At 47.0% G+C, this 27,021-nt stretch overlaps 1 protein-coding gene across 1 annotated transcript in view; it reads left to right on the forward strand.

Annotated features, from left to right (window-relative positions):
- The window catches only part of Itgb3 (integrin subunit beta 3), a 51,638-nt gene extending 24,992 nt beyond the window's left edge, over nt 1–26,646 (forward strand). The window contains exons 4-15 of the mRNA XM_051178773.1: nt 606–858; nt 2,792–2,954; nt 3,557–3,718; nt 5,938–6,033; nt 6,590–6,679; nt 7,706–7,840; nt 9,049–9,478; nt 17,328–17,550; nt 18,604–18,704; nt 20,744–20,863; nt 24,716–24,882; nt 26,454–26,646. Coding sequence (XP_051034730.1) covers nt 606–858; nt 2,792–2,954; nt 3,557–3,718; nt 5,938–6,033; nt 6,590–6,679; nt 7,706–7,840; nt 9,049–9,478; nt 17,328–17,550; nt 18,604–18,704; nt 20,744–20,863; nt 24,716–24,882; nt 26,454–26,519 — 2,006 coding nt within the window. The 3' untranslated portion in view covers nt 26,520–26,646. The remainder of the gene's footprint in view (nt 1–605; nt 859–2,791; nt 2,955–3,556; nt 3,719–5,937; nt 6,034–6,589; nt 6,680–7,705; nt 7,841–9,048; nt 9,479–17,327; nt 17,551–18,603; nt 18,705–20,743; nt 20,864–24,715; nt 24,883–26,453) is intronic.
- Nucleotides 26,647–27,021: the final 375 nt, after the last annotated feature.

A 27,021-nucleotide genomic window follows, 5' to 3' on the forward strand; every position in this document is an offset into this window, starting at 1 on the left:
CAGAATAGGGAAGAGTATTAGGTGTAGAGTGAGTTTTTCAATGCTTGGCCTGGCTGAATCAATGAGAGTTTGAGAGAGCCCCAGTATGTGCAAGACATCTATGGGATGTGGAGGAAAACAGGGTGATATTTGCTTACTTTTGAGACAGGACCTCTGTTCAGCCAGGAACTCACTATACAGCCAGGCTGGCCTTGAATTTTGGGGAATCTCCTTGCTTCTGCCTTATGCATGCTGGGATTACAGGCCTATGCCATCATACCCAGCACAGTTCCTCTTCTTCACAGAGTCTGAACTGCCAAGAGTTGTATGACTTGGGATAGTAGACCCAGGGGAATCAGAGGGTAACAAATGAGGGGATTTATAGATGGTGGGAAATAACAGAACAGAAAAGAAAATGTTCAAGAGACTGCAAGAGGAATGGAGTTGTAAAGCGCGTGCGCACACACACACACACGTGTGTGTGTGTGTGTGTGTGTGTGTGTGTGTGTGTGTGTGTGTGTGGCCTAATTTCATTAGTTACTTGTCTCCTATGGCAGCCTACTCATGTATTTATTCCTGGAGGAAGAGGAGGAGAGAAAAAAAACTAACATCCTTCTGCCTTTCAGACGATTCGAAGATTTTTTCACTTCAAGTACGGCAGGTGGAGGATTACCCTGTAGATATCTACTACTTGATGGACCTGTCCTTCTCCATGAAGGATGATCTGTGGAGCATCCAGAACTTGGGGACCAACTTGGCTTCTCAGATGCGCAAGCTAACTAGCAACCTTCGGATTGGCTTTGGTGCCTTTGTGGATAAGCCTGTATCACCATACATGTACATCTCCCCACCACAGGCCCTCAAAAACCCCTGTTACAGGTAAGCCCTTTCTCCTCAAGCCAGTGACACACCCCTAGCCTTTGTCTCAGGCTGCTCCAAGTCCTGGCTACCATTTTAAACTCCAGGCTGGAGTTACAGATGGTTATAAGCCACCATGTGGGTGCCAGAGGACAACCATGTGGGTCCTCTGGAAGATCAGCCAGTGCTCCCCTCCCCCCAGAAACAGGGTTTCTCTGAGTATCCCTGGCTATTCTGGAACTTACTCTCTAGATCCTACTGGCCTCAAACTCAGAGATCTGCTTGCCTCTGCCTCCCAAGTACTGGGACCAAAGGCGTGCACCACTTCCTGGCCAGCTGGTGCTCCTAACCACTCAACCATCTCTCCAACCCTCACACCTTTTTCTTTGAGACAGAGATTTTTGCTATGCAGTCTAGGCTGATCTCAGCCTCCTGAGTGCTATATTACAGGCATGGACCAACCCACCTTAGCTGTGGGGGTTGGAGGAGCTCTAGAAATTGAGCTTAGGCTCTCAGGTTTGGTAGACAGGCATCCTACCACTGAACAGCGTCTCCAGTCCTGGTCCTGTGCCTGTTTAACTTCCGTGTTAGTTACTTTCCTTGCTGTTGTGAGCAGATACCTAGTAGAGGCAACCTAAGGGTGAAGGTTAATTGTGGTTCATGGCTCAGAGGACGTAATCCATCATGACAGGTAAGGCATGAGGTCTAAAGTGGCTTGGTCTGTGGTGGTGGGAAGCTGTGGCAGCTACTTGCTACATGCCACCAGGCCTGGAAGAGGAGCTGGCTTGGAACAACTCAAACAAAACAAGCCCTGCCCATATAACTTTATTTATGTCAGCTAGGGTCTATGTTACAAAGATTCTACAACCTCCCCGAAACTGTACCACCACCTGGGGACCAAGCATGTGATGTCTGTCTTGTATTCAAACCATAGCAGTTTACTACTGAATGGGTAACTTGGTGAAGACTGTAAAATTACCATCACTGGGGCTGGGGAGATGGCTCAGTGGTTAGGAGTGCTTCCTGCTCCTGCAGAACACCAGGCAGAGTCAGTTCTCAGTGTCCTTAACCCAAGCCTGTAGCTCCAGCTCTCTCCGGGATCTCACAGTGTCTTCTGGCCTCCATGGGCGCCTGCACAGCTCATTCTCTCTGTCTCTGTCTCCTCCCTCTCCCTCTCATAGTCTCACTCACCCTCCCCCATGTAATTAAAAATAAAGTGTATTAAAGTCATGATTGCTGGATTGACAAGGCATGGGTTTACTTTTTAACTTTTAAAAAATGTTATAGTACAGTTTTAAAATTTCTGTCTGGGCTTTATGTTTACCCCGAAAACATATCTGGAGACAGCATGATCTATAAATTTATGGACCTCTGCTTCATTGTTGCAGTTAAAAAAAAATGTTAATGATTCCAGCCATAATAGCATGAGCCTTCCTCGTGTATAATTGCTTTACTTAGCCTTGAGATAGCTCTCCGAGAGAAGTACTATGATGCCTCCGTATATAAACCTACCACTGAGCTACACTGACAGCCCCTTGTCTTTGTTTAGCTTGTGTATTAATTGCTTTTCTTGTGGCTGTGACCTAATACTTGATGGAATGCAGGTTTAGAGAGGCTGTCAGAGAGCCCATGCTGGGGTTTCATCTGTCCTGTAGGATTTCATCGCTGCCTTTCTTGCCCTTTTGTTTACCTAGGGGTACAGTTGCGGTGCCACAGATAGTCTGAAGGCCCTGGAGTCTAGACTGTCTCCGTAATTGTGGGACTGGAGTGTAGCTGTGTGGTAGAGCATTTGTCTGGCATGCACAGGGTTTGGGGTTCAATCCCTAGCGCTGAAAAAAAAAGGGAAGAACCAATATGATGTGGACCTGGTCTTGGCACGCCCCTGTCCAGATCTGCCCCCTTCTTCTCGTTATCCATCACAGCTTTTCTTAAGATGACCTCTCACTCCCCCCAGTATGAAGACTTCATGTTTGCCTATGTTTGGCTACAAACACGTGCTGACGCTAACTGACCAGGTGATGCGCTTCAATGAAGAAGTGAGGAAACAGAGTGTGTCACGTAACCGAGATGCCCCTGAGGGCGGCTTTGACGCCATCATGCAGGCTACAGTCTGTGACGTGAGTTTGGAGGGCAAGGTGTGCCAGGTGGAGCTGGCATGAATCCAGATGGGGGAGGAAACAGTTTGGTTGGGGATTTCCGGTGTGATGGAGGATGGGAAAACCAAGCAGGACTTTGCACAGTATGAGTAATGAGTTGTTCCTGCTGTGTAGTCTCTCTTCATATCCACACCGAGGTCACAGCTGACTCCTCTTTGAATCACTGCAGCCCCAGATCGTTCCTAGGAAGAGCATCGGCCTACATGTTCTGGAATTATTTCAGCCAAGCCTGGGTTAACTTGACCTTAGCAAAGTGATCAGATGTCAGGGTGGGATTTCTTCTAATCCAGGCCAGCTGTGTGGATGCAGAGGGTTTCTGTCACTGGAGGAGTTATGTGTAGAGTTAAAGAAGGTGGGATTCAGCCCCTTGCACTAATCAACAATGGGATGATTTTTCCTAAGAGAAAAAAAGCCCGAATTGGAGAGCTCTTGTTTTATGTTCAAGGCTTGGGGCTGAGGTCCGTCTCCAATACAACTTGCCCAGCTCTTTAGGCACGTAGGTTCTGCGGTCTTTGTTCAGTGCTGATGTCATAGCTGAAGTCACTGTCACTTTTTCAAAACAGGAGAAAATTGGCTGGAGGAATGATGCATCCCATTTGCTGGTGTTTACCACAGATGCCAAGACCCACATTGCACTGGATGGAAGGCTGGCAGGCATTGTCCTGCCCAATGATGGGCAGTGTCACATTGGCAGTGACAACCATTACTCTGCCTCCACTACCATGGTGAGATGCCTGGTCCCCTGTGGTCCTTGTTCACTCTGATAGGGCTCTGTCTTATTCCAGGCAAGGCTTTTGTGTGAATTTGAAAACAGCCTTACTTCTGGGTATTATATGGGGCTCAGTTAGTGCCTGTTTCTGCCACATTCCAATGTGGCACCCTCATCTAGGGTGTCACACAGACTCCATAGTCATGGTCACCAGCAACAGCATCTTGGCATCCGAAATGTGGGAAGGCACGGCTGGAAAGCTTGCTTCCCTCCTTCCTCCATGGATGGGTCCCTTCTTGGAATCAAGCTCATTTGTGGTTATGGGGGAGGGGGGGAAGAAGGGGGAGGGACAGGGAGAAAAGACAAAGGTTTGATTGGTGAAGTGAAAATCCCAGAGAGCAGAGTCTCTTGGGGGAAAGGTTAAAGGGCACAGAGTCATTTGGTTTGAAAGAAAGATGGTTTTTGGATAATTTAGGGTGACAGGTAAGAAAACTTCTGAAAAGCTATTTTGTGTGTTCCAGTTACTATAGACAGTTAATTACATAAGAAGAAAGGAGCTTAAATTGAAATAGAAATTGCTGTCAGCCATGAGGCAAATTTAGCAAAGTTTAAAATAATAACACTTAGGGTATTTGGAGAAAACCTTGAGTTTTTCACGTCTTGTACCACTACGCCCTTCATTTTCTTGAGCCAGGGTCTTGCCTTGCAGTCCAGGCTGGCGTGTAGTGCTTAGCCCTATTGCCATCGTGCCACGGATGTGAGGGTTACAGTAATGTGACACTATGCCTAATTAAATTAATTAATTAACTAACTAATTACTTAAACAAACAATAAAGGGCCTTGTTCCATATACAGTTCAGGCTGGCTTTCACCTCCGCAGTCCTGCCACAGCCTTCTGAGTATCGGATTAGAAGTTTACACCACCATGCCTGTTATTTTTTTTTTCTTTTTCTTTTTTCTGGTCTGGAAATTGAACTCAGTGTCTCACAATATATTAGATAAGTGCTCACCCACAAAGCCATCCCCAGCCTACTCTTTACTTCTAAATAAAAAAAAATGCAACCTTATTTATTATTAAAACATACTCTTTATTTTTCTCAAGTCAATAAATAGAGGAACCACCTTGTAGCTTTAAAGTGACTAAAGGGAGGAGGCTGAGCTGGAGAACTCATGAGCTCCCTTGCAAGGTCTGTGAGCCATGGACATATTGATTTTTACTGTTTTCTGGTCTCTCCACATCCTTGGTATTCACCATATACAAGTTGAACACTCTCTGACAATGGGTGAGTCAGCCACTTCTGATACTAGTCTATACCAGGAGCCGAGAGAGATGAAAAAGCTGTAAGGACCTACTTCTAGGAGGTTTTTTTTTGTTTAGATGATGAGAGAGGATATATTCCAGCATATTTATTAATAGCACCAAATGCACGGTGAAGGCTAAGTGTGTTATACAGTCAAGAGCTATTGGCTGCCAAAGGAAGAAAGCTCTTTAGGAGCTGGGCTGGTCAAGGAAGGCCTCTTGGAGGAGGTGAGCTTTGGCTAAGGAAGAGGAGGATTGCCAAGATGAAGGTCACTCCAGGTGGCAGGAGGATGAGTTAGAGCAGTGCTGAGTAGAAGAGGGTAGGAGTGAGTGATGGCTGGTGATCATGTGGTGGGTGATCAGTAGAGTGAGGCTGGGACGTTTGCCCATAGCTCTACAAGTGGGTCTCAACTCACGCAGCTGGTTTGAATCTGAGTGGGAAGGAAGGTGCTTGGCTTTGGACCACCACCAGCCCAGGGTTCTTAGCTAAGCTAGCATTGCGTTGCCCTTTTCACTCATATCATGCTCCATTTTCTTTTGCTAACAATATAAAAGCCAGAAAAGAACTTCAGTTTTGTTCTTAGAACTTGTGAGTTTGAGAGACCACATCTGGTGGTCATCTTGCTGGCTGGGTCCCAAGACTCAGGCCGGCGTGAAGCAGAGGTCAGGAGTGTGTGTATGGGTTTCTGTTTTTGTCTCATCAAGCTAGCAGGATTCAACTCTGGGCTTCGCTGTAATGGCCTCTAACCATACTTCCCCACAGCATCTCACAGTGTGAATTCAGTTTCATCACATGAAACCCAAGGGAGTCATACCCAAGCCACAACACCCCACTTTGATGAGTGAAGAAAAATTTTAAGTTTCACATTTCCCTGGGTGTACCCTAAATAAGACAAATTCAAAGCATGAACCTTCATCTCTTCCATCTTTCCCAGGATTACCCATCTCTGGGGCTGATGACTGAGAAACTATCCCAGAAAAACATTAACCTGATCTTTGCAGTCACTGAAGATGTCGCCAAACTCTACCAGGTGATTATGCCCCTGGGGCTTCCATCCTGTCACCACAGATGGACCTGTCCCAGGTGGCCAGGGAGCCAACCAGGAAAAATATTCTTTTAAAACTCATTCTGTTAATTCCTCCCTACAGCCCTTTTCCTCCAACCTCTGACCTACGAGGAAGAGGGTGTAGATGTTTGTGATGGTGGTGGGGACATAATTCAGTGGGAGGAGAGGTGTAAAAAGGTTTCTTATTTTTCCTCAGATAAGAAGATCTGCTAGATCTGTTCTGGTAGTGACAAGTGAGATGTCCCACAGTGTCCTCCCAACTTCATTTTAAGACTGCCAGTCTGGCAGTGGTGGCACATGCCTTTAATTACAGCATTTAGGAAGCAGAGGCAGGCAGATCTCTGAGTTCAAGGCCAGCCTAGTCTCTAGAGTGAATTCCAGGACAGCCAGGGCTACACAGAGAAGTCCTGTCTTGATGTCCCCCATCCTGAAAAAGATTGCCAGTCTTACTGGGGTGGTGGGGGTTTGAGAAAAGCACTTTCCTCGAGTAAGCTGTGGATTTCTTTGGTTTCCTTTCTAGAATTATAGTGAACTCATCCCTGGGACCACAGTGGGAGTCCTGTCTGATGACTCAAGCAATGTCCTCCAGCTCATTGTTGATGCTTATGGGGTAAGAGTATTGGCCCGGGAGGGCCTGTTGAGTCTGCTGGATGTGGCTAATTGAGCAGATCGTGTTAAAAAGAAGTAAAAGGGGCATGCAGTGGTCAGTCTACAATGGAAAGCTGACACATACATTCCCTCCAGGGTTGAAATTTCTTAAAATGAATGGGCCTCGAGGCCATGTTTAGACCTGGAGGTGGGAGAGCATTAGATGGAGACACTACAATGTGGCCACCGTTACAAATTCACTGACAAGACGTCTACATCTAAAGAAAGGGGACAAGAGGCATCCCTTTAAAGCCTGAAGAGGAGCTTTATTAAGAATTAGAGTGAGAGAGGTCCAGAGGCGACGGGGCAGGGGGAGCGAAAGAGAGAGAACATTCATGAGCACGAGGGCAGGGAGACCTTCAAAAAGCAGCCTTTCTAGACCAATTCCCAGAACAAAGGAAAGGTCTGGCTTTTTATACGCTTTTAGGAGTGGTGAGAAGTTTCATATCATGGCACGCAGAGAAGCCAGGTACTCTACAATGAGAGCTGTCAAGTCACAGTACGGACTGCTTTGGAACTCTGTTCCATAGAAGAGAGCTGAAGTGCCTGGCCTGATCTGGGCTATGGGATCATGTCTAAAGATACAGGCTCATGTTCTAACAGAGCTCAGATTTGGGAGCCCGAGGCTGCCTTTCTCCCATGTGGTCCTTCCTGCTTTCCTCTTGTGCTTCCAGAGGTTGGCCAGCCTTGGGAGTGATGACATCTTCTGGAAAGGAAATGGGACAGAAAGGAAGGCTATGGCAGAACAGGGACAGTGAGTGGGGAGCTTAGAGGTGGAGGGGACTGCAGATTCGGGCTAGATTGACAAGGAGCATCTGTAGGGCAGAATGAGGGAGAACCATCTCCTAACAACACACAAAAAAGGCGACTGAGTATAGAGTAGCACCAGGCACTGCCAGGGCATGTCCCAGGCCACCGAGCTGGCTTTGTGTGGGATGCTCTTGGCCTTTGTCTGTGTCCTTATTTTCTTTTGTCCCTTTTTGCCCAGAAAATCCGCTCCAAAGTGGAGCTGGAAGTTCGTGACCTCCCTGATGAGCTGTCACTATCCTTCAATGCCACCTGCCTCAACAATGAGGTCATCCCAGGCCTCAAGTCTTGTGTGGGACTCAAGATTGGAGACACGGTAAGGTGGGCTAGGCAGAGGCTGATATTGAAGCTGTGACCCTGGACCCCAGAGTCTGTGTGTACCCAAACCCTTTCCAGAATTAGAAGTTCAAGTACGAGAGCTCATAATCCTTCCTTTTGAAGCTTCTGCTGCCTAAGGTTTCTGTATCCGCTGAGTTAACCTCTCCATCAGTTTTTGAGATATTCGCACATGAACATCTGATTGCAAATGAAATGATCTCTTATCTACTCACCCAGAGCAATGCCTTTCTTTTCTCTGTGACATGAAAGGGCAGTATATCATCTGTAGACCTTTGCTGAGCACTGACTGTGTGCCAGGCTTTCTTCTAGCTGATGAGAATCCAGCAGCAAGTGGACAGGAAAAAAAAAAATACCTGGACCCCTTGAGACTTACTTAAGAGTGCAAGTGCTCATATTGTCCTTCCATCCCATCCAGGGTTTTCTTGATTGTTATTTTTTTACATTTTTTTATGCGTATGGTTGTTTTGCCTGTGTGTATATTTATGTACCACGTGGGTGCCTGGTGCCCGTGGAGGCCAGAAGATGGCATCTGATTCCTTGGAACTAGAGTTGCAGATGCTTGTGATCTGCCATGTGGATTTGAACCCAGGTCCTCTGGAAGAGCAGCCCGCATTCTTAACTGCTGAGCTATGCCTCTAGCTCCCCTGGTTTTCTTCGTTTGTTGGTCCTTCTCTGCTCTACTTGAGGGACTGGGGGGTGGCAGGGAGGAATGAAGAGAAGTAGATCTTTTGGTTCATTGTCCTGGGAGATTATTTTCTAAGTATATGTGTTCACAGCCCCACATTTCACACCCTGCAATGACACCAATCCCCCAGTCTGTAATTGATTGCCCACTCCATGGCATGGTGTGGCTCAAAGCAGCATCTTGTCTTGCTGTTAATTTCTAATAGTGATACCCCAGCTGGCTTAGCTGGCCAGTGTAAAGTGCTCACAAAATCACCAATTCTGTCCTGCTTCAGCTGGTTTATTTCTCAGGAGAAAAACAGACTTCTATTGCTTGTCTGTGACCATCTGTCCAGTCAGATATGCAATGCCAGTGTAGCTGTTATTCTGTTGATTTTGACAGAATTAAGGTCAAGGAACTCCCCAGGAGTTGGACTTGACACCTAGTTTTGTTTTCCTTGGTAAGGAGTAGCGTAGTATTTCTCAGATCCACTTAGGTCTGAATGTCATCTTTCCATCCAGGTGAGCTTTAGCATCGAGGCCAAGGTACGAGGCTGCCCCAAGAAGAAAGAGCAATCTTTCACTATCAAGCCAGTGGGCTTTAAGGATAGCCTTACCGTCCAGGTCACCTTTGACTGTGACTGTGCCTGCCAGGCCTCTGCCCAGCCTCTCAGCCCACGCTGCAACAACGGCAATGGGACCTTTGAGTGTGGAGTGTGCCGCTGTGACCAGGGCTGGCTGGGAGCCATGTGTGAGTGCTCCGAGGAGGACTACCGACCCTCCCAGCAGGATGAGTGCATCTCCAAGGAGGGCCAGCCCATCTGCAGCCAGCGAGGCGAGTGCCTCTGTGGCCAGTGTGTCTGTCACAGTAGTGACTTTGGCAAGATCACTGGCAAGTTCTGTGAGTGCGATGACTTCTCCTGTGTCCGCTACAAAGGGGAGATGTGCTCTGGTGAGTAGAAGTGTGCACCCGCATGCTCAATAGCCATGCATGCACACATACCCCAGAGGCCTTGGGAAACACATGGAAGGCTTGAGGTTGGCAAGGTGGGCAGAATCCATTTCACTCAGAGTAGAAAACCATAAATGAGCAGAGGAGGGAACTGGATCTTTTGCCTGTTCATGGGGCATAGGAAGCGAAGATGAGGGTAGGTAGGGATGGAGAAACATCAAGGAGAGGTAGTTTGTTTTGCTTTTTGTTCTTCTCACTCTGATGATGTTTCAAGTTCCTAGTCCTTTTGAATATAAGGATCGACTTATTTTTCAGCTAAAGTAATCAGTCTCATGGTAATTAAACTGTTAGTGTTTACAGATAGGAAATATATGATATTGGAATATACTGTAAAGTTCATAATAATTTTACTTGAATTTATTGTTCTATCACCAGTAGATAGTAGTGGCATATATGCAAGACATTGGGGCACTTAGAACAGTATTTGGAAAATGGTATACTTGTGTTAAATGTTGTTCTTGTTTTCTCACCTGTTTGTTACTGTTGATATTCATATTCCAGGAGTGTGCTGTCCAAAGTAATTGAGATAGAAACAGAAATTCGATTTTCAGTTGGTCGGTAGCCACATGTGGCTAGTGGCTATCATATTGGACCATGTGGATATTGAGCATTTTGACATGGCAGAAAGTTCCACTGGATAGTGTTGCTGTAGTGACTTCCTACCAGCAGATTAAAATTGTGTGTGTGTGTGTGTACGTGTGCTTGCACATGAGGTATGCATGCATGCACATGTGTATATATATATGTCTAGAGACCACAGATAGGCTTATGTGTCTTTCTCAGCCACTTTCCATGTTACTTTTTGAGGTAAGAGCTCTCATCGACTCTGGGGCTGATCAGTTGGCTAGTCTGGCTGGCTGGCCAGTGAACTCCAGGGATCCAACTGTTTTTGCTTCCTAATGTTGGGGTTACACACATGTGCCACTGAGCTTACCTTTATTTTTTTAAAATATGGGTGCTGGAGATCTGAACTCTGGAGATCTGAACTCCAGTCCTCATGTTTGCAATGCAAGCTTTCTGTCCAGCCTGGGGACTCTAAATTTGAGCCTGAAGGATCCGAGTTGTTCCTTATTGCAAAATTCAGTGCACCCCTGAGGCCTATTGATAATTTCAAATTGGCCCCCAAAGAACCACTTCTGGATGCTTTCCTGACCAAGAGAAGCCAACTCTCTGTTAGTATGGTCCTGATCTGGGTACTCTCAGGGCACATGGACAGTATGAGCTTTTTTCTTAGGCTCTGGAGGTAGGTCTATTTTGGACTGTGACTTAATCCTCTTTGGGACAGACAGGCTGCAGACATTTACAAATTGGTTGGAGCTGGGTTATGGCTATCCTGTGTGGTCAACTGAACAGAGAGGCTCTAATTGTTTTCTGTGATAATCTAAGACCCAGATGGGCTTCATTTGCATTGGGGTTTAGCCAGCTGGGCTAAGTGACTCAGGTATTCACTTTAACCTCAGTACTATAGGCTATCTATAGACGATAATCAGGAGGTCAAGGTCATCCTCAGCTACATAGCAAGTTTGAGGTTAGCCAATTCCCAGTCATCATCACCACCACCATCACGAAAAAGCTCAAGAAGAAATATAAATATACCATATGAAAACAGGCCTCAAGGGGCTGGGGAAATGGTTCAGTGGTTAAGAGGCATACTATTCTTGTAGATGACCCGAGTTCAGTTTCCAGGTAGCTCACAACCACCTGCAACTCCAGCCGAAGAGGAGTTCAGGCCTCTGACCTCCAAGGACACCTGCACTCAAAGTGCACATGCCCACCTTACACATAATTTGAAAATCTTTTAAAAACAGAAAACATCTGCGCTGCAAACATAAAAAAAAAAAAAAAAGATACTGTTTCTGATCCATGACTTTGTTTACTTCAGTTATGCCAGCAAGTTTTGAGAAAGGGCTTGGGGAAAAGTGGTGTCACTGGTAACTGGAGTAGTGGAGAGAGATCCGGGCCCTAGTCATGAGAACACGCACACAAGAGCGTTTTTGAACTAGGGTGAGAGAGGGGTTTCAGCTCATTTGAATATCTAATAGTATTTCTAGCATGTTCATACGACCAAAGGCATGCCCAAAGGAGCTAGCTGGGAATGCTGGCTGAGGTTGCCCTCTGGGCCCCTTCACTGTCCCAAGGCTGATTGGTGCTGGTGTAGTGTGAGGTCTGCGGGGTGGATATCAGCCACAGAGCCTCAGCAATCCCCACCCCTTGAGGTGTAGAAATTTCTGGTCCCGTGTGCTCCCTTCTAATCCACTGAGGGGACTCACTTGGCTGCAGCACCCATTTTACTGCTCCTTGCCAGGGTGTCTGGTTCCCATCCGGCTTCAGGCTTCATATGTTCTTGTGACACCGTTGGTACATCCTTAGACGCACGTGGGCATTATGCTGACATTTGGTTCATACGGGCAAACAAGGGGTTATGCATGATTCCTGACCTCCCAGAGTTATGTCCAGCCCATCAGTGTCCCCCTATTGTGAGGCCTGCCTCGTGGGATCCTGGGGCAGGAGAGTGGTGACTGCTCTCTTCCTAGCCTGCAAGCTCTAAGCACTGAAGGTGGCCCTGGCTCGCTCCTCCCTGCTTCAGGCTTGGTCTTTGAGGATGCTCATGCCCCTAACTAACCCGCTACCTTTCTACAGCGGGGAGAGAGGAACTGCGTCCCTCTCCTCAGGCTCTTTCCCACCTGTTACACACAGATAGACTTCCTCTATGGGTTAGGCCCTGTGCCATGGCCACATGGGAGGAACAGGTGTCAACAGGCAATTTTACAGTTTAGTATTACACCAAAGTGTCTTTCTCATTAGGAGTCACAACCTGTCAGAGCCCAGAAATGAGATGTCAGCAGAGGGTCCCCAGAGAGACCCTCTGGGGGTAGGAGAATCCTGGGCAGTTCCATGGAGGTGGTGATGTCTGGCTGGCTCACACAGGGAAGGAGTGGAGTCGTGAGTCAGGCTGGAAGTCTGGCTTTGCAGGGACAGTAATCACATACCCTCTGACTGAAGCCCTCCTCCCTTCTTGCTCCCTCCTCCGGCTTTCCTGTGAACCCAGCCTAGGCCCTCCTTTGGCTGGAGAGGTGCCAATACTGTGACATTACTACACTGTGGCTTCCTTTTAAGGGCTGACTCTGCCAGGGCTTGGGGGTCAGCCCCCTGGCTCCCGCTACCCGCTTCCATTCCCAGCATCACTCTCTGGCTGGCCCAGCAGGTCATCTCCTCAAAGATCACTTTGTTTTTCCTCACAAAGGAAGCGCTGTGGGACAAGGGTTCTGTGGAGGCTGAGGCCTCTTCTGATTGTGCCAGGCCTCTGTGGCATCCTTCTTTCCCCATCCAGGAACCATGGCTAAAAGCAAGGCATAGTGGACACCATGGGGTTCATTCTGCTGCCTGGCATACCCACCCCCCCGCTGCTGTCTGGATGGTTGACTGATTGTAGTTCACAGCTGCTTTTCTATGGAGCTGACAGGAGTAGCCTCGCCTTCAGAAGTTGACCAATGACTAGTAAAGGTTCTATAAGGGCAGTTAGTTCCCTTTCCTCAAAGTGGCCCTAATTCTGTGGTGCCATTCACATTTCCAAACTCCTCACATACTTGTAGGCACATACTTGTAAACCCAAGATAAGAAGGCAGAGATGGGCAGAGGCCCGGGGCTCACTCACACACTCCAGGTCTCAGCAGGAGACCCTGTCTCAATAAGCGAGGAATGGCACTCAGGATGATCATCTGACTTCCGCAATGCCCTTGTGGATATCCCTGGGCAGCTAGCTTCTGATCCCATCTTTTGGTCTTAATTAAAAACATTTATTTATTTAGGTTTTGTTTGTCTTTCAAGGCAGGGTTTCTCTGTAGCTTTGAAGGCTGTCCTGGAACTTGCTCCATAGATCAGGCTGGCCTTGAATTCACAAAGATCTGCCTGCCTCTGTCTCCAAAGTACTGGAATTAAAGGTGTGCACTACCACATCCCTGCATTATTTAGGTTTTTCAAAACAAGGTTTCTTTGTGTAGCCCTGGCCGTCCTGGAACTCACTCTATGGACCAGACTGGCCTCAAACTCACAGAGATCCACCTGCTTCTGCCCCCTGAGTGCTGGGATTAAAGGTACATGTCAATACCACTCAGCTATTTTTTTAAATTAATCTATCTGTCTGTCTATCTATCTATCTATCTAAAATTTTTTAAGACAGTCTCTGTGTAGCCCTGGTTGTCCTGGAACTCACTCTGTAGACCAGAATGGCCTCGAACTCACAAATATCCACCTACCTCTGCTAGCTCAGTGCTGGGATTAAAGGCATGTGCCAGTACCACCCAGCTATTTTTTATTTTTTTAATGATTTATTCTTATTTTTTATTCATTGGTGTTTTGCCTGCATGTATGTCTGTATGAGGGTATTGGATCCTCTGGAACTGGAGTTGCAGACAGTTGTGAGCTGTCATGTTGGTACTGGTGATATTAACTGTTGAGCCATCTTTCTAGCCCAATTTAAATATATCTATATATATGGGTGTTCTGCCTGCATATGTCTGTACACTAAGTGCATGCAGTGCCTGTGGAGGCCAGAAGAGGGCATTGCATCCTAGGATTGGATTAGACAGTTGTTAGCCACCCTGCTGGTGCTGGGATTCCAACTCTGGTCTTCTGGAAGAGCAACCAGTGCTCTTGACTGCTGAGCCATCCTCCAGCCCCAGTGTATAGCCTAGGCCAGTCTTGACCTTGTGATCTTCTGCTTCTGTTTCTTTAGCATATCCTATAGGCCCACCCCAACCAGTGCTTCTGTTCTAAGAAACATTTCTTTCAAGGGAGTGATGTAGTTGAGTCTTAATTACATGTTTGAGTCTTGAATGATTATGTGTTTATGAGATGACAGTGCCAGGGCCATGAGCAGAGGGATTGTAGTGTTAAAGGACAGCGGGCTCCATGACAGCAGTAGGGGCGATCTAGTTACTGCCAGAGCCTGGCCTTGTACCACCCTCCCCACCTTCTTGGAGCTACTGATGTGGTCTCCAGACCAATATTTGCCCCTTGTCTTTCCTCTGATTAAGTCATGTCTTTATTATCTGTCTAGTTCTTCCTGATGCAGAGCTCTAGGGAACAGGCCACTTTTTGTAGGATTAATTGCTAACATTTAAACTCCTGTCAGGTGGATACTAGGGGGATATAGCATTGGGAGTTAAAACCCGCCTTTCAATAGCCTGATGCTCCATGTCAGGCTTCCTCCCAGTTCTACACTCGGGGAAGTGAATGGCTCCTCCACTCCAAGGCTGATGGCTCCTTGCAACACTGTAATACAACACAGTGCACAACGGGTGTGTGTGTGTATGTGTTTCTGTGGATTTGATGAAATTGTAAGCTCCCTTGTAGTACAGTCTTGTCTGCTATGCTCACTGCTGAATCTCCAGGACCCAGCATGTGGTCCAAATTCAGTAGATACCTGTTGAGTGAGTGGATGAGTGAGCAAACATCAGGTGTCTGCTTACACTATAAAAGATTTCTTGGTAATCTCTATTAATGAGAAATACTCAAGTGGCATGGCATCTCCAATCAAGAAGATCATAGTTTGAAAGAGAGACCGATAAGCAAGCAAATGGCTATGGAGTAGAGGTGGGCGTAGAGGCAGCCATAGTGTTCCGGGAGAACGTGAGAAGACAGTTGACTCAACCCGAGGAGGTCAGGAAAAGTTAATGGCAGGAAGGAACACTTGAGTTGGGGCTTAAGGGTGAATAGGGATTTGAAAAGTCACAGAATTAAAGGTAGAAAGAACAATATGAACAGAAACAGGAGACCATAAAAGCAGCGAGGAAGAGGGGGATAGTTCAGAGTGTTGGCTGTTGTGTGGTCACTCAAGGCTGAGCCCTGACTCTGCTGCGTATAAGCTGTGGCCCAGGGCAAGTTACATAGCCCTTATGACACTATGGGATTGCTGTAAAAATGAATAAGGTAACTTGCTTACAGAATAGGACATGGGCTGGCAAATGTCCGTGGACATGATTGTCATTATGGTGGGACAACTCCCATTGGGAATATTCATTTCCTTGGTTTTGGAAAGTAATATAATTCTTTAGATGCCTTCTAAAGCTGCCCTACTATGCTCTCAGCTACTTAGGGCAACACTCTTCAACCTTCCCAATGCTGCGACCCCTTAATACAGTTCCTCATGTTGTGCTGACCCCAACCATAAAATTATTTCATTGCTACGTCAAACTGTAATTCTGCTACTATTATGAATCGTAATGTAAATATCAGATGTTCAGAATATCTGATACACGACCCCCAGAGGGGTTGTGACCCATGAGTTGAGAACCACTGACACAGGGCAACAGGATGTATTAATTATTTCCATTGCTGTTATAAAATACCCAAGAGAAATGAAGGAGGAAAGAGTTATTTTGGCTAATGGTTTCAGAGGGTTCTGTCTGTTTGCTTAGTCCCAAATGCTTAGGCAGGGCAGCATAAGGGCAGGAGCATGTGGCGGAGGAGAGTGGCTCACTTCATGGCCAATCTGGAAGCAGAGAGAGAAAGCCAGGAATTGGTCAGGGATATATCTGTCATACACTGCACAGACCCACCCCCAGTGACCTATTTCTTCTAGCGAGGTTCCACCTCGAGAGTTTCCAGGATCTCTCAAAATAGCATTACTGACTAGATAAAAATGTAAGCATAATGGGGACATATGAAGAGAAGTCAAGTTGTATTGGTGAGGTTGGATGCTGTTGAACCATGCCTACAACTTCAGAAATTAATCATGGTAAATGTTTCTGGTGGAGAGGCCAGGACAACAATTGATCATCAGAAGTTTGGTGGGAGCCTCTGGGCTATGTGAGATCATGGCTAACCAGTTTATAGCTGTTTACCCTGGGGAAAAAAAATCTCTTTCTTCTTTTCATTCAGCTTTTCTCATTTTCTGCTGCCTTCTGTCTATGGCACTCATGGGATTTGTTTAGCAGTACTGGCCCTCAGCAGGGTGTAATGTAGGCTGCATTTGTTCTCTGTTCTTCCTTGTCTCTGTTAGCTGACTTAGGCTCCCAGGGCCTTCTGTCTGGCCTTTGGATACCCTAACCCATGTACCTGCATACCCAGGGTGTGCTGTATAACTTCCCTTCCTACATTGGCACAAGACAGTACCAGGATTCTCCATCCCTCTATGCTTATTACAGTGCACTTTCCTGTTTCATGAGTTCTCCCTCAGAGTCTCGCTTTTCACCTTGCAAGATGACAATTAGCTGCTTTGAGAAACACAGTAATGCAGCCTGTTGGCTGGCTCATTATTTTGTTGATGGGAAGGGCTAGCTTATTCAAATCAGAGCCTGTGTTGGTGTCTGACTTAACTGGGAGAAGACAATGACAATGATGGTTGGCCTTTCAAGTCACATTGGAGAGGGAACAGTCTTGTCAGGTCAAAGGTGACATGTGTAAGGGCTGGAGGAGCGATTTGTCATCACCAGGCTACTCTGGCAAAGTTCCTGAATGTCCTGTGTGGGCACAGGCTATAGAATCTTGCTGGCCCATCCCTTGGGGTTAAAGAATTGGCTCTAGTCCTCAAACTGATGCTGGCACAGATGGAAGAAGGATTCAGAACAGGGCAAGAAAAAAGGCAGGAAGTCTGTGAGACATAGCTCTAAATATTCCTTTGCTTTCCAGGTCTTCCTAAATTGTCTCTGCTGGGTAGAGCTCTCCTGGCAATGAGCCAGTTCCTCCCCTTGCTTGCAGGATAGTGTTTAGTACAGTAGGGAGACCAGGGTGACAGTACCCTGTTGTCATGGGACGGGCTTCTCACCAGCTGCTCTGCTGTTTGTAGGTCATGGCCAGTGCAACTGTGGGGACTGCGTATGCGACTCAGACTGGACTGGCTTCTACTGCAACTGCACGACGCGCACTGACACCTGCATGTCCAGCAACGGGCTGCTGTGCAGCGGCCGGGGCAACTGTGAATGTGGCAGCTGTGTCTGCGTCCAGCCAGGCTCCTATGGAGACACCTGTGAGAAGTGTCCCACTTGTCCAGATGCCTGCTCATTTAAGAAGTGAGTCAGCAGTTCGGAGCGAGGAGGGGAGCCGTAAGAAGGAAGAGGGCCCTGGCCTAGAATTCCCAACTCTCAAGGATCTGTCTTGGAGAATGGTTTGCTCCAGCCAAATGGCTATTTCCTTCCTTCCTTCCTTCCTTCCTTCCTTCCTTCCTTCCTTCCTTCCTTCCTTCCTCCCCCCCTCCTCTCTCATGAATGCCTTTCTCTGGGGGAGGTTGGAGTAGTACAGGAACCAGAGTAGTACCAATTGGATCAAGCCCTCTTCCAGAGTTGCATCATGAATCTCTCTGCATTGAGAGGGGGATCAAATAGAACAGTCTCTTAACATTCCAATGCAATGTTCTGATTCCTGTGGGAGGTGCAGGGGCTGACGTAATGGTGGGATTCAGGTGAAACGGGCATTTTGCCAGTACAGACTTGTTCTGTTTGGAAGTTACAGGAAGCCCAAGTCTGTGGCTCTGCCATCGCCAGGCTCACAGTTATACACTTCGAGCTGTGCTGGGACACAGAGCCTAGGAGAAAGAGCCTCATCCTGGGCTAAATGCTCTATTTTCATCGACTTGAAATTCTTAGAGATGTTTGAGCAGAACTTGAATTTTTTCAGTAGACTCTCAAATTGTATGATCAGTTCTGACCTTAAGCCTCCTAGAAGTGATAGGAAGTCAACATCATCACCATCACCACCACCACCACCATCAATACCACCACCATCACCACCATCACCACCATCAATACCACCACCATCACCACCACCACCACTATCACCACCATCACCACCGTCACCACCACCACTATAGCCCTTGAAGTTTAAAGAAGCCTATTTGATCCTATAGTCCCAGCAGTCCGGAGCCTGAGGCAAGGGGATCAAGATCAAGACCAGATTAGGCTCTATAGCGAGGGTCTGCCTCACATCCAGGGTTGGCTGGCCAGGTCCTGTCTGTGGGGGAGGAGGGCCCCCTCACTCCTGAGCTCCACGGCACTTTCCAGGCATGTGGCGTGCACACTTAGGACTCTACCTCCTTTGCTTTAGTCCCTGTGTCCTCTCTCCTCCAGGGAGTGTGTGGAGTGTAAGAATTTCAACCGCGGAACCCTCCATGAAGAAAACACCTGCAGCCGCTACTGCCGGGATGATATCACGCTTGTGACAGAACTGAGTAAGTCCAGCGGGTCTTCAGGGCATCACACATCTAGGCTGAACACAGTGCTATTTCTGTCCCGGAACATGCCAGCTTCCCTCTAAAGTGCAAGAGTAGTTCCCACCTCAAGGAGTGCTGTGCAGGCCTGATGTGCAGTAGGCTCACGGTGAAGCCTGCCCGCCTTCCCAGAGCCTCCTTCATCCTTGCAAATGTGTTCAACGGCTCCCACCACCTGCTTACTGCAGTCCCAGCAAGAGCCTGTGCATCATAACTTGTAAAGGATGTACAAGTCAGATAAGTCTTCATTTACCCTTAAAGGAGAGGAAGGTGATGCACTAGATAAAGAAACCAAGGCGTAAACCTGTTACCACCGCCCCAACTTAGAAGGCGAGTAAGCAACACTGGCCTGGTGGCTTACACCTGAAATCCTGTGACTCCGGACGATGAGGCTGGTGCGTCTTGACTTTGAAGCTAGCCTGGGCTACAATAGTGACTTCCAGGCCAGCCTGAGCTACAGAGTAAGGCCAGTTCTCCAAAAACTATTTTTAAAAAGTGTTAAGGGGCTGGAGAGATGCTCCATAGTTTGTAGCACTTGCAGAGGACCCAGAGGACCTGGGCTCTGTTCCCAGCACCCACATGGTGGCTAGCGAACATCTGTAACTCCAGTTCCAGAGGGTCCAATGCACTATTCTGACCTCCGTGGACACTGCACATACATAGTACAGAAACATACATATGCAGACGAAATACTCATATACATAAAATAAAAACAAAATCTACTAAGAATGTTAAATAATCCCTAGCCTTTTGATTACAGGTTGTTGATTTGGTAAGAAACCTTCAGTGTTATAAATACATAAACAAAGTCTTTACCTACAGTTAGTTATTCTGGCCTATACTTCATGCTGTCTTTGAAGATAATCTTTGGCCTGTACTCTATGCTGTCTTTGAAGATAATCTTTGCTGCTTTCAATACACCTGATACATTACCTGAGTTGTGAGGGACTGAGTGGTGCCCTGGAGATAAGATTGAGCATGCAGACAGGAAGTGCCTCTTCACATGAGAGCGACCAGAAGACAGCTTCGAGTAGGGGAGTTATAAGAGAACCAGATCTCTGGACCTTTGATAGCAGCAGCAGGCTGGAGTGAGGTGCGTGATTAGGGGTTGAAGAAGTGGTATTTCCTCGAGAAGAGACTAGACTTGCTGTCGTCAGGTCAGGGGCAAAGGGTGTTTATCTGACCCCATTGAGTCTACTTTTCTTCATCTATGAAAGAAAAACAACAGCCCTCACCTTACAGGGGGAGTTAAATGACATAAAGTAGACAGTTGCTAACATACTGTAGGCATCTCTTTCCTGTCTCAACTTGTACAATGGCTATCGACAGTTTTTGAATGCTGCCCTTGTCGTTTTTGCCCATCCGCATCCATCAGAATATGGCAAAGTACACCTAGTGGAGAATAACCCACCATGTCTAGAAGTGACTAGTGGGTTTCAGAATGAGAAGGGCCGAAGACTACAAAGCATGATGGGAATCAGAGATGGGGGATGGCTGTGGGGAGCCACACCAGATCGGAAGCAGGAGGGAAAGAACTAGAAGGGTTGTGTCAACAGGCTGAAAAGCAGTGGGGAAGTAGAGAAAGGAGAGGGGAGAAGACGCCTACTGTGTGTTCACAGCTGTTGGATGCTATCAATCCTCATGTAAGTGGGGGCATCGTTTTCCTTTCTTAGGTGAAGATGATGAGGGCTGATGAGAACAGGCGTCACAGCTGGTGGTACAGACAGGCTTTGGATCAGAACGGACTGACTATACTGTTGTAGCATGGCCCCATTCAGAGGAAGGCATAAGAACCAAAAAGGGCCCGGGAGAAATGCAATTCATCACTGTGGGCCAGGCAGTGCTGATTGCCAGGAGTGATCTCCAGGCTGGAGTCAGGCAGTTTCCTGTCGTGTACTTTCCAGCTGTCCTATGACCTGGGTCTGGGGAAAAGCTCCTCTCTTCTGGGGGTTTGGCTTTTTTTTTTCCTCACTCTCCATGTTCTCCCTCCCCTGTGTCAGCGGATACTGGCAAAAACGCAGTGAACTGTACCTACAAGAATGAGGATGATTGTGTTGTCAGATTCCAGTACTCTGAAGACGCCAGTGGACGGGCCATCCTGTACGTGGTAGAAGAGCCAGGTAAGTGAACTCTGAGGCCCTGTCCCTGTCCCCAGGGAGAAAGAGACTACCTTGTTAGGCAGGAATTTCTACTTGTAACCCTTTCAAACAAAACGGGCCAAAGAGGTAAGGGGAGCTAGGAAGAAAGTGACTCACTGGGGCCAGAGAGACGGCTCACTTGGTTAAGAGCACTTGATGCTTGGACAGAGGCCCTGAACTTGGTTCTCAGTACCAAGATCAGGTGGCTCACAACCACCTGTAATTCCAGCCCTAGGAGACCTGACCTGACCCCCTTCTGCCAGCCTCTGCAGCCAACTGCTCTCAGACACATATTCTGACGTAGAAATAATTACATACTGAGGTCAGTAGAAATAATATAACTTTTTTTTTTTTTTCAATTTGGAGACAGGATCTCTCTGTGTAGTTCTGGCCATTCTGGAACTCATTCTGTAGACCAGGCTGGCTTCAGACTCAGATCTGCTTCCATCTGCCTCCCAAGTGCTGGGATTAAAGGCATGCATCACCACCAACTGACTGCTCCTGACTTCACAGCTCCTCAGATTCACTCAGACTGCTATGCTCTCCTCAACATGGCTAGAGACTCCTGAGACTAACCACTGAAGACCCTGCTTTTTTTTTTTTTTTTTTTTAAATCTCTCTCTAGTGCTGGGATTAAAGATGTGAGCTCTGTTTCTCTTTTAGGCTAATTCAGTCTCGCCTAGGCCTGGGTGGCCTTGAACTCAGAAAGATCTATCTGCCTTTGTGTACAGAGTCCTGGGATTAAAGGCATGTGCTACAACTGCATGATCTCTATAGCTTGAGGCTGACTTTGCTTTCTGAATCTTCAGGCAAGCTTTAATAAATCATAAATAATATATCATCACACACACTTTTTTTTTGAGAGAGAGAATCTCATGTAGCCTAGGCTGGCTTCAAACTTACTTTGTAATGAGGATGACCTTGAACTTCTGATCTTCCTGCCTCTCTTTGAGTGCTGGAGTTTGACATGAACCATCAATCACATCCAGTTTTTTTTGTGGTTCTGAGGCTAATTTGTTTACAGAATGTTGGCTACTTGCAGAAGGAAGGGGACGAAGGTGGGACAGTGGAGGCAGGTCCATAGGAGCCACCGTGGGTACCCAGGATGCTGCTGTCTCTGGGGTAAAGACAGCATGATGCTTTCATGTGGGACAGTTTATCAGCCCTTCTTAGGTCTCTCAGCCTTTTATATATGGGCTAAGGAGTAGAAAGGGCATCATGTTCGTCTTGCTTACAAAGTCCCGGGAAAGCTGTTGTGGGGAGGGTAAGGGGGGAGCCTACAGTTATGTGAAGGAACATACATGTTATGGTTGGACCAGAGCTTCCTATTCACTGTGTAGATTTTTCCCATCCTTACCCTAGCCATACCTTCATCCCTTTGTGCTTCAGGAGGGCATTAGATCTTTGCTTTTGGCTCTACTATTACTTTGTCTCTTTGTCACACATCTTTGTCGGTGTTCCAGTTGAATAACCGACCCAAACCATTTGGCTTGGGATTTAGAGACTGGGATCTACTATAGTTAAGGGGAGCAAAGGTGATGATCACGTGGGAGGTCACTTATGTTCTCTGCCAGTACACCCATTTCTTTACAGTGGGACGTGGGATCCCCAGGTCTGGTGATCCACAGTGTCCTTAGATTTTGTGGTGCTGGAAATAGAACCTAGGGTCTCCTGCAAGTGCTGTGTTTCATAGTCACACCCTCAACCAGGAGCCCACGTTTCCTATTGCTTTGGCTCTGCTTTTCCTTTGACGCGACTCCCCACTATTTTCAGACATTCTAGCTTGGAGCAGCATGGGTAGATGGGGTCCAGAAGCTTAGAAGGACATTATTCTCTTTCTTTTCACAACCTCATGGCCTTGCAGATGTTTACTTTGAAGGGCTGAGTCATTGCCGGGCAATAAAGGATATTTCCAAATGGATTCAACCACATGGAATGGGCCTCTGAACTGGGTCTTCTTCACTCCCCGTTAGGGCTGCCAGAAAAAACACGGTATGTTCCATGCAATATTTAGTACACACACACTGAAATAGTAACTTGTTTGCGGGAAGTCAAATCCACCTGGACTTCCTACCCTTTTGTTTACTAACCCTGCCAACCCTTCCAAGGCTTGTGTGTGGACCACCGTGGGCCCACTGTTGTGGTTTCGAGGGACCTCCAGAGGCACCTGATACCGTCTCCTGCCTTCCACCCCTAGTGATGACAGAGTGCTCTTCTCTAGGATTCTACCTGTGTTGCCCAGACCACCATGTGAAAATTTCACTTTGAGGTTTGAGGGTCAGCCCTACCCCAAGCTTTCAAAGAATTCACAGTTGCTTTTCCCAGAACTGGGGCCCTCTGCTCCTGGTATTTTGGACGCTGGAACCTCACAAGCTCTTTTCAGGAGCCCCTTAATTATGGCTAGATTGTAATTTGGTGGGTTGGGAAATGGCCAGCGTGGTTTGTGGTGGCGGTTGTTTTTCTGCAGTATGTGGTGAGATAGAGTGTCTGTTTAGAGAAGGTGGGGGACAGTGGAAAGTGGGCGTGACTTCTTCTCCAGATCCATCAGCACCATACATACTAACACCTGGTTTCATAATACTGGAGGTTGCCAGTATGAGGTCACTTGTACACCCAAGGCTTATGGGAAGCTGGACTCTACAGAATATGGTCAGCTGACCCGTGGAGGAATGACAAAGCTTGCCTGCTTTGGTTGTTGACTGGGGTTGAACAATAGGGTTACGCTTCCAATAGGGTTAAGATTTTAGATGATTAAATGTTATCCCGATGGGCAGGTATCCTGGCCTCTAAGCCCACTGAGTTTATAGCTCTCAGAGATGTAAATGTCTGAACAGGGCAAAAGACACAATTGCCAGTGGGTCAGTAAGTGGAAAGGCTAGGTATGAGAACACCACCAGTATTTATGAGGGGTTAATTTTGTGCCAGGCACTGTTCTGAGCTCTTAAAATCTATTTAGCTTAGTCATTGCTCATCACAAGCTCTTGACTGAGTGTGAATACCTTTTCCATTTTAAAGATGGAGGAACAGGAAACAGAAAAGTTAGTTTATTGAAGGTCAGATAAGCAAAATAAACATTAAAGCCAGTATTCAAACCCAGGTAGTCTTGGCTCCAGAGTGCCAGACCCAAGGACAGGTCACACCTTGCCTGGGCTTAGGGGAGAAACGGGGAAAGAGATGAGGACTCTGGTAAGTAGAAAACAAATGTTCCAAATATAAAAGGGCTAGCTGATGCTGCCTCTAGCCAGTGGCTGCACTATTGAAATGTGAGTTCTGGTATTGGCAAGTAGGTGTGTGTGTGTGTGTGTGTGTGTGTGTCCCTGTGTTTGTAGTACTAGGGTTAAAGGCCAAGGCTTCATGGAAAATAGCAAAATCGTTACCACCAAGCTTAGTCACTCCCCAAATCAATTTTTTTAAATTGCTTTTGAGATTTATGTGTATGTGACTTGCCTGCCTGTATGTATTCCTGGTTGCCAGAGGAGGTCACAAGAGGTTGTCAAGTGGTCTAGAGTTATAGATGGTTCTGGGCCACCATGTGGGTGCTGGGAACTTAATGTGGGTTCTCTGAAATAGCAATAAGTGCTCTTAGCCTCTGAGCTCTCTCTCCACTAACTTTTCAAATGTACATGGGTCAACCTATACCTGATGGGTACATTCAGTCTGAGAATTCTGATTTAGACTACTCAGGGAAGATTATGGCTGTCCTAAAGACTGTCCCCCTTTAAAAATAAAAGTGGTGAAATTACTGTTTTGATTGTCCTAGCTCCTTTGTTCATTTGTTAAGACCTCATTCCCAGACATGTCTGGTGACTCTTGCTCTCTCCCTCTCCTGCCCAGAGTGTCCCAAGGGTCCCGACATCCTGGTGGTCCTGATGTCAGTGATGGGAGCCATTCTGCTCATTGGTCTAGCCACTCTGCTCATCTGGAAGCTACTTATCACCATCCATGACCGGAAGGAATTTGCTAAGTTTGAGGAAGAACGAGCCAGAGCGAAATGGGACACGGTAAGAGGCTGTGCTGTGCTTTTATTTTCTTAAGTCTTTGGTTCAAAAGCCAGAGGTTTCTGGGTGGTGGCGGCACACACCTTCAATCTCAGCACTAGGGAGGAAGAGGCAGGCAGATCTCGGTGAGTTGGAGGCTGGTCTACAGAGTGAGGTCCAGGCCAGCCAGGGCTGTCACACACAGAAACCCTGTCTTGAAAAAACAAAAAACAAAGCAAAAAAAGATTGAGTTACCAGATATTCACTGTGTTCAGCCCTGCCAGTTGTTCCTTAGTTACCCTGTGTTTGGGAGATGATTTGCTCTCCTTTTATCTTTATACTTCATAAAAACCACCCTGTCCTCTATCGTACACTGACCACATGTCGTAATCACTGTGCACGCATAGGATACTGTGATGAAAGGAGAAATTTACTCTCCAGTTGACGGAGACAGGCAGATCTGTAACACACTGTATACTGGTGAGGAAGTCTGAGGTTTAAACATGAATAGAAAGTGACAGAACAGCTAACATTTACTGAGGACTGCACACCAACTACTGTTGTAAATGCTTTTGACACCTTACTTTGCTTTCCCTCTGTAACGGCCCTTTTGATGGGCAGTACCGCCATTCCCATTCTATAGTTAAGGAGGCTGAGGGCAGAGAATTAAAGTAGCTTGCTTGCCTGACCCAGAAAGGAATTAGGTGACTGCAGGAATTACGTTCGGGGTCGACCTCATAGATGCAGTGGCAGCACATCTGTTTACTCTCCCTTTTCCTGCAAATGGGAAGTGGCAGCTTCCAAACCAGGCTTCTCCAGGGGGACCCAGGATGCAGTTTATCCTGATTTAATACAACTAAATAAGCATTAAAAAAGAAAGTGTGTGTGTGTCCAGGGTTAGGCTGAGACTTTGTTTCTGGTGACCCTAGGCTTTGTATCTACTGGACCCAAGAAATAGTGATGTTTCTGTTAGACTAAGTAGAACATTTCGAGCCACTGAGGGACCAAAGGATTTTATAAATTTCTTGAACTACCATTAAGGGGGCAGGGTGGATTCATCACTTTTGGTTGGGAAATAACTTTGGAAACTCAGTGGAGACCTGTTTTCCTGAGCATACAACAGGTTTGTGGGTAGCAATTGACTCCAAGAGATGGATGAACCAAGAATTATTTCAGTAAAACTCTGTGTTCTGACCCCATCTACTCCCCTTTCCTTTCTGGCTCACATCTCCTGGCACTGCCTTGACGGAGGGAAAGGAAGAGTAGGGAGAGAAGAGGAAATAGGAGAGACTGGGTAAAATGCTACACTATTTTGGGACTGCCAAGAACTAATGGGTACCCACCACCAAAAGTTATGGGGTGAATTAAAAACCCTTAGAAATAGTGGCAAACTAGCAACACACCATCTCTCTCCTTGCCTAACTTCCTGTCTAGTCCCATCCTCAGAGCAAAAGTGTGAATGTGCGCAGCGGCGGCTTTTGACAGTTGGCTCTAGAGAAGGATGTCCTGTGCAAAATTCTCAGATGAAATTCAACTGTTGAGGGAAAGGAAGTGCAAGGAGCTGACCGTGAGACTCTCTTCTGCTCTTTTTGCAGGCAAACAACCCACTGTTTAAAGAGGCCACCTCCACCTTCACCAACATCACCTACCGGGGGACTTAATGAAAAGAGGCCATCCTTAGACCTTTGTCAGCTTAGACCAGATTTGTCAGGCTGTGGGAGTCTCTGCCATCATGTTTACAGGGGACAGTATTTGTGGGTGGGATCTGGAGCTTGGATTGGGATGGGCTGGAAAAATGTCAGTGTGTGGGAGCATGTCTCTCTCTGTGTGTATCTCTGTGATGTGTTGAGTGTGGGGAAACATGTAGTTTAAAACTTGGGTATCCCTATAGGCAGAGCTCTACAGCCTTTGTCCTCAGAATCTCTCCTGAAGGGATTCTTCCTGCTTAGCTTGAGGGGAACTCATGATGCTGTGAGGGTGCTCTCCAGGCACCTCTGAGAAGCCGGCTTTGCCTTGTCAGGCCATTCTCCCAGAGAGAAGGGCGGGGCTGAGGTGTTTCATTCCAGAGGAATCGACGCCAGGCCTTGGCTCTATACTGAGTTTGTACATTCTGGTTCTTGGACCTGTTAACAGCCACGGTTGGAACTGGCTACCTTTGAAGCG

This window comes from Phodopus roborovskii, unplaced genomic scaffold, assembly GCF_943737965.1.
Source record: "Phodopus roborovskii unplaced genomic scaffold, PHOROB, whole genome shotgun sequence".
NCBI classification, from domain to species: domain Eukaryota; kingdom Metazoa; phylum Chordata; class Mammalia; order Rodentia; family Cricetidae; genus Phodopus; species Phodopus roborovskii.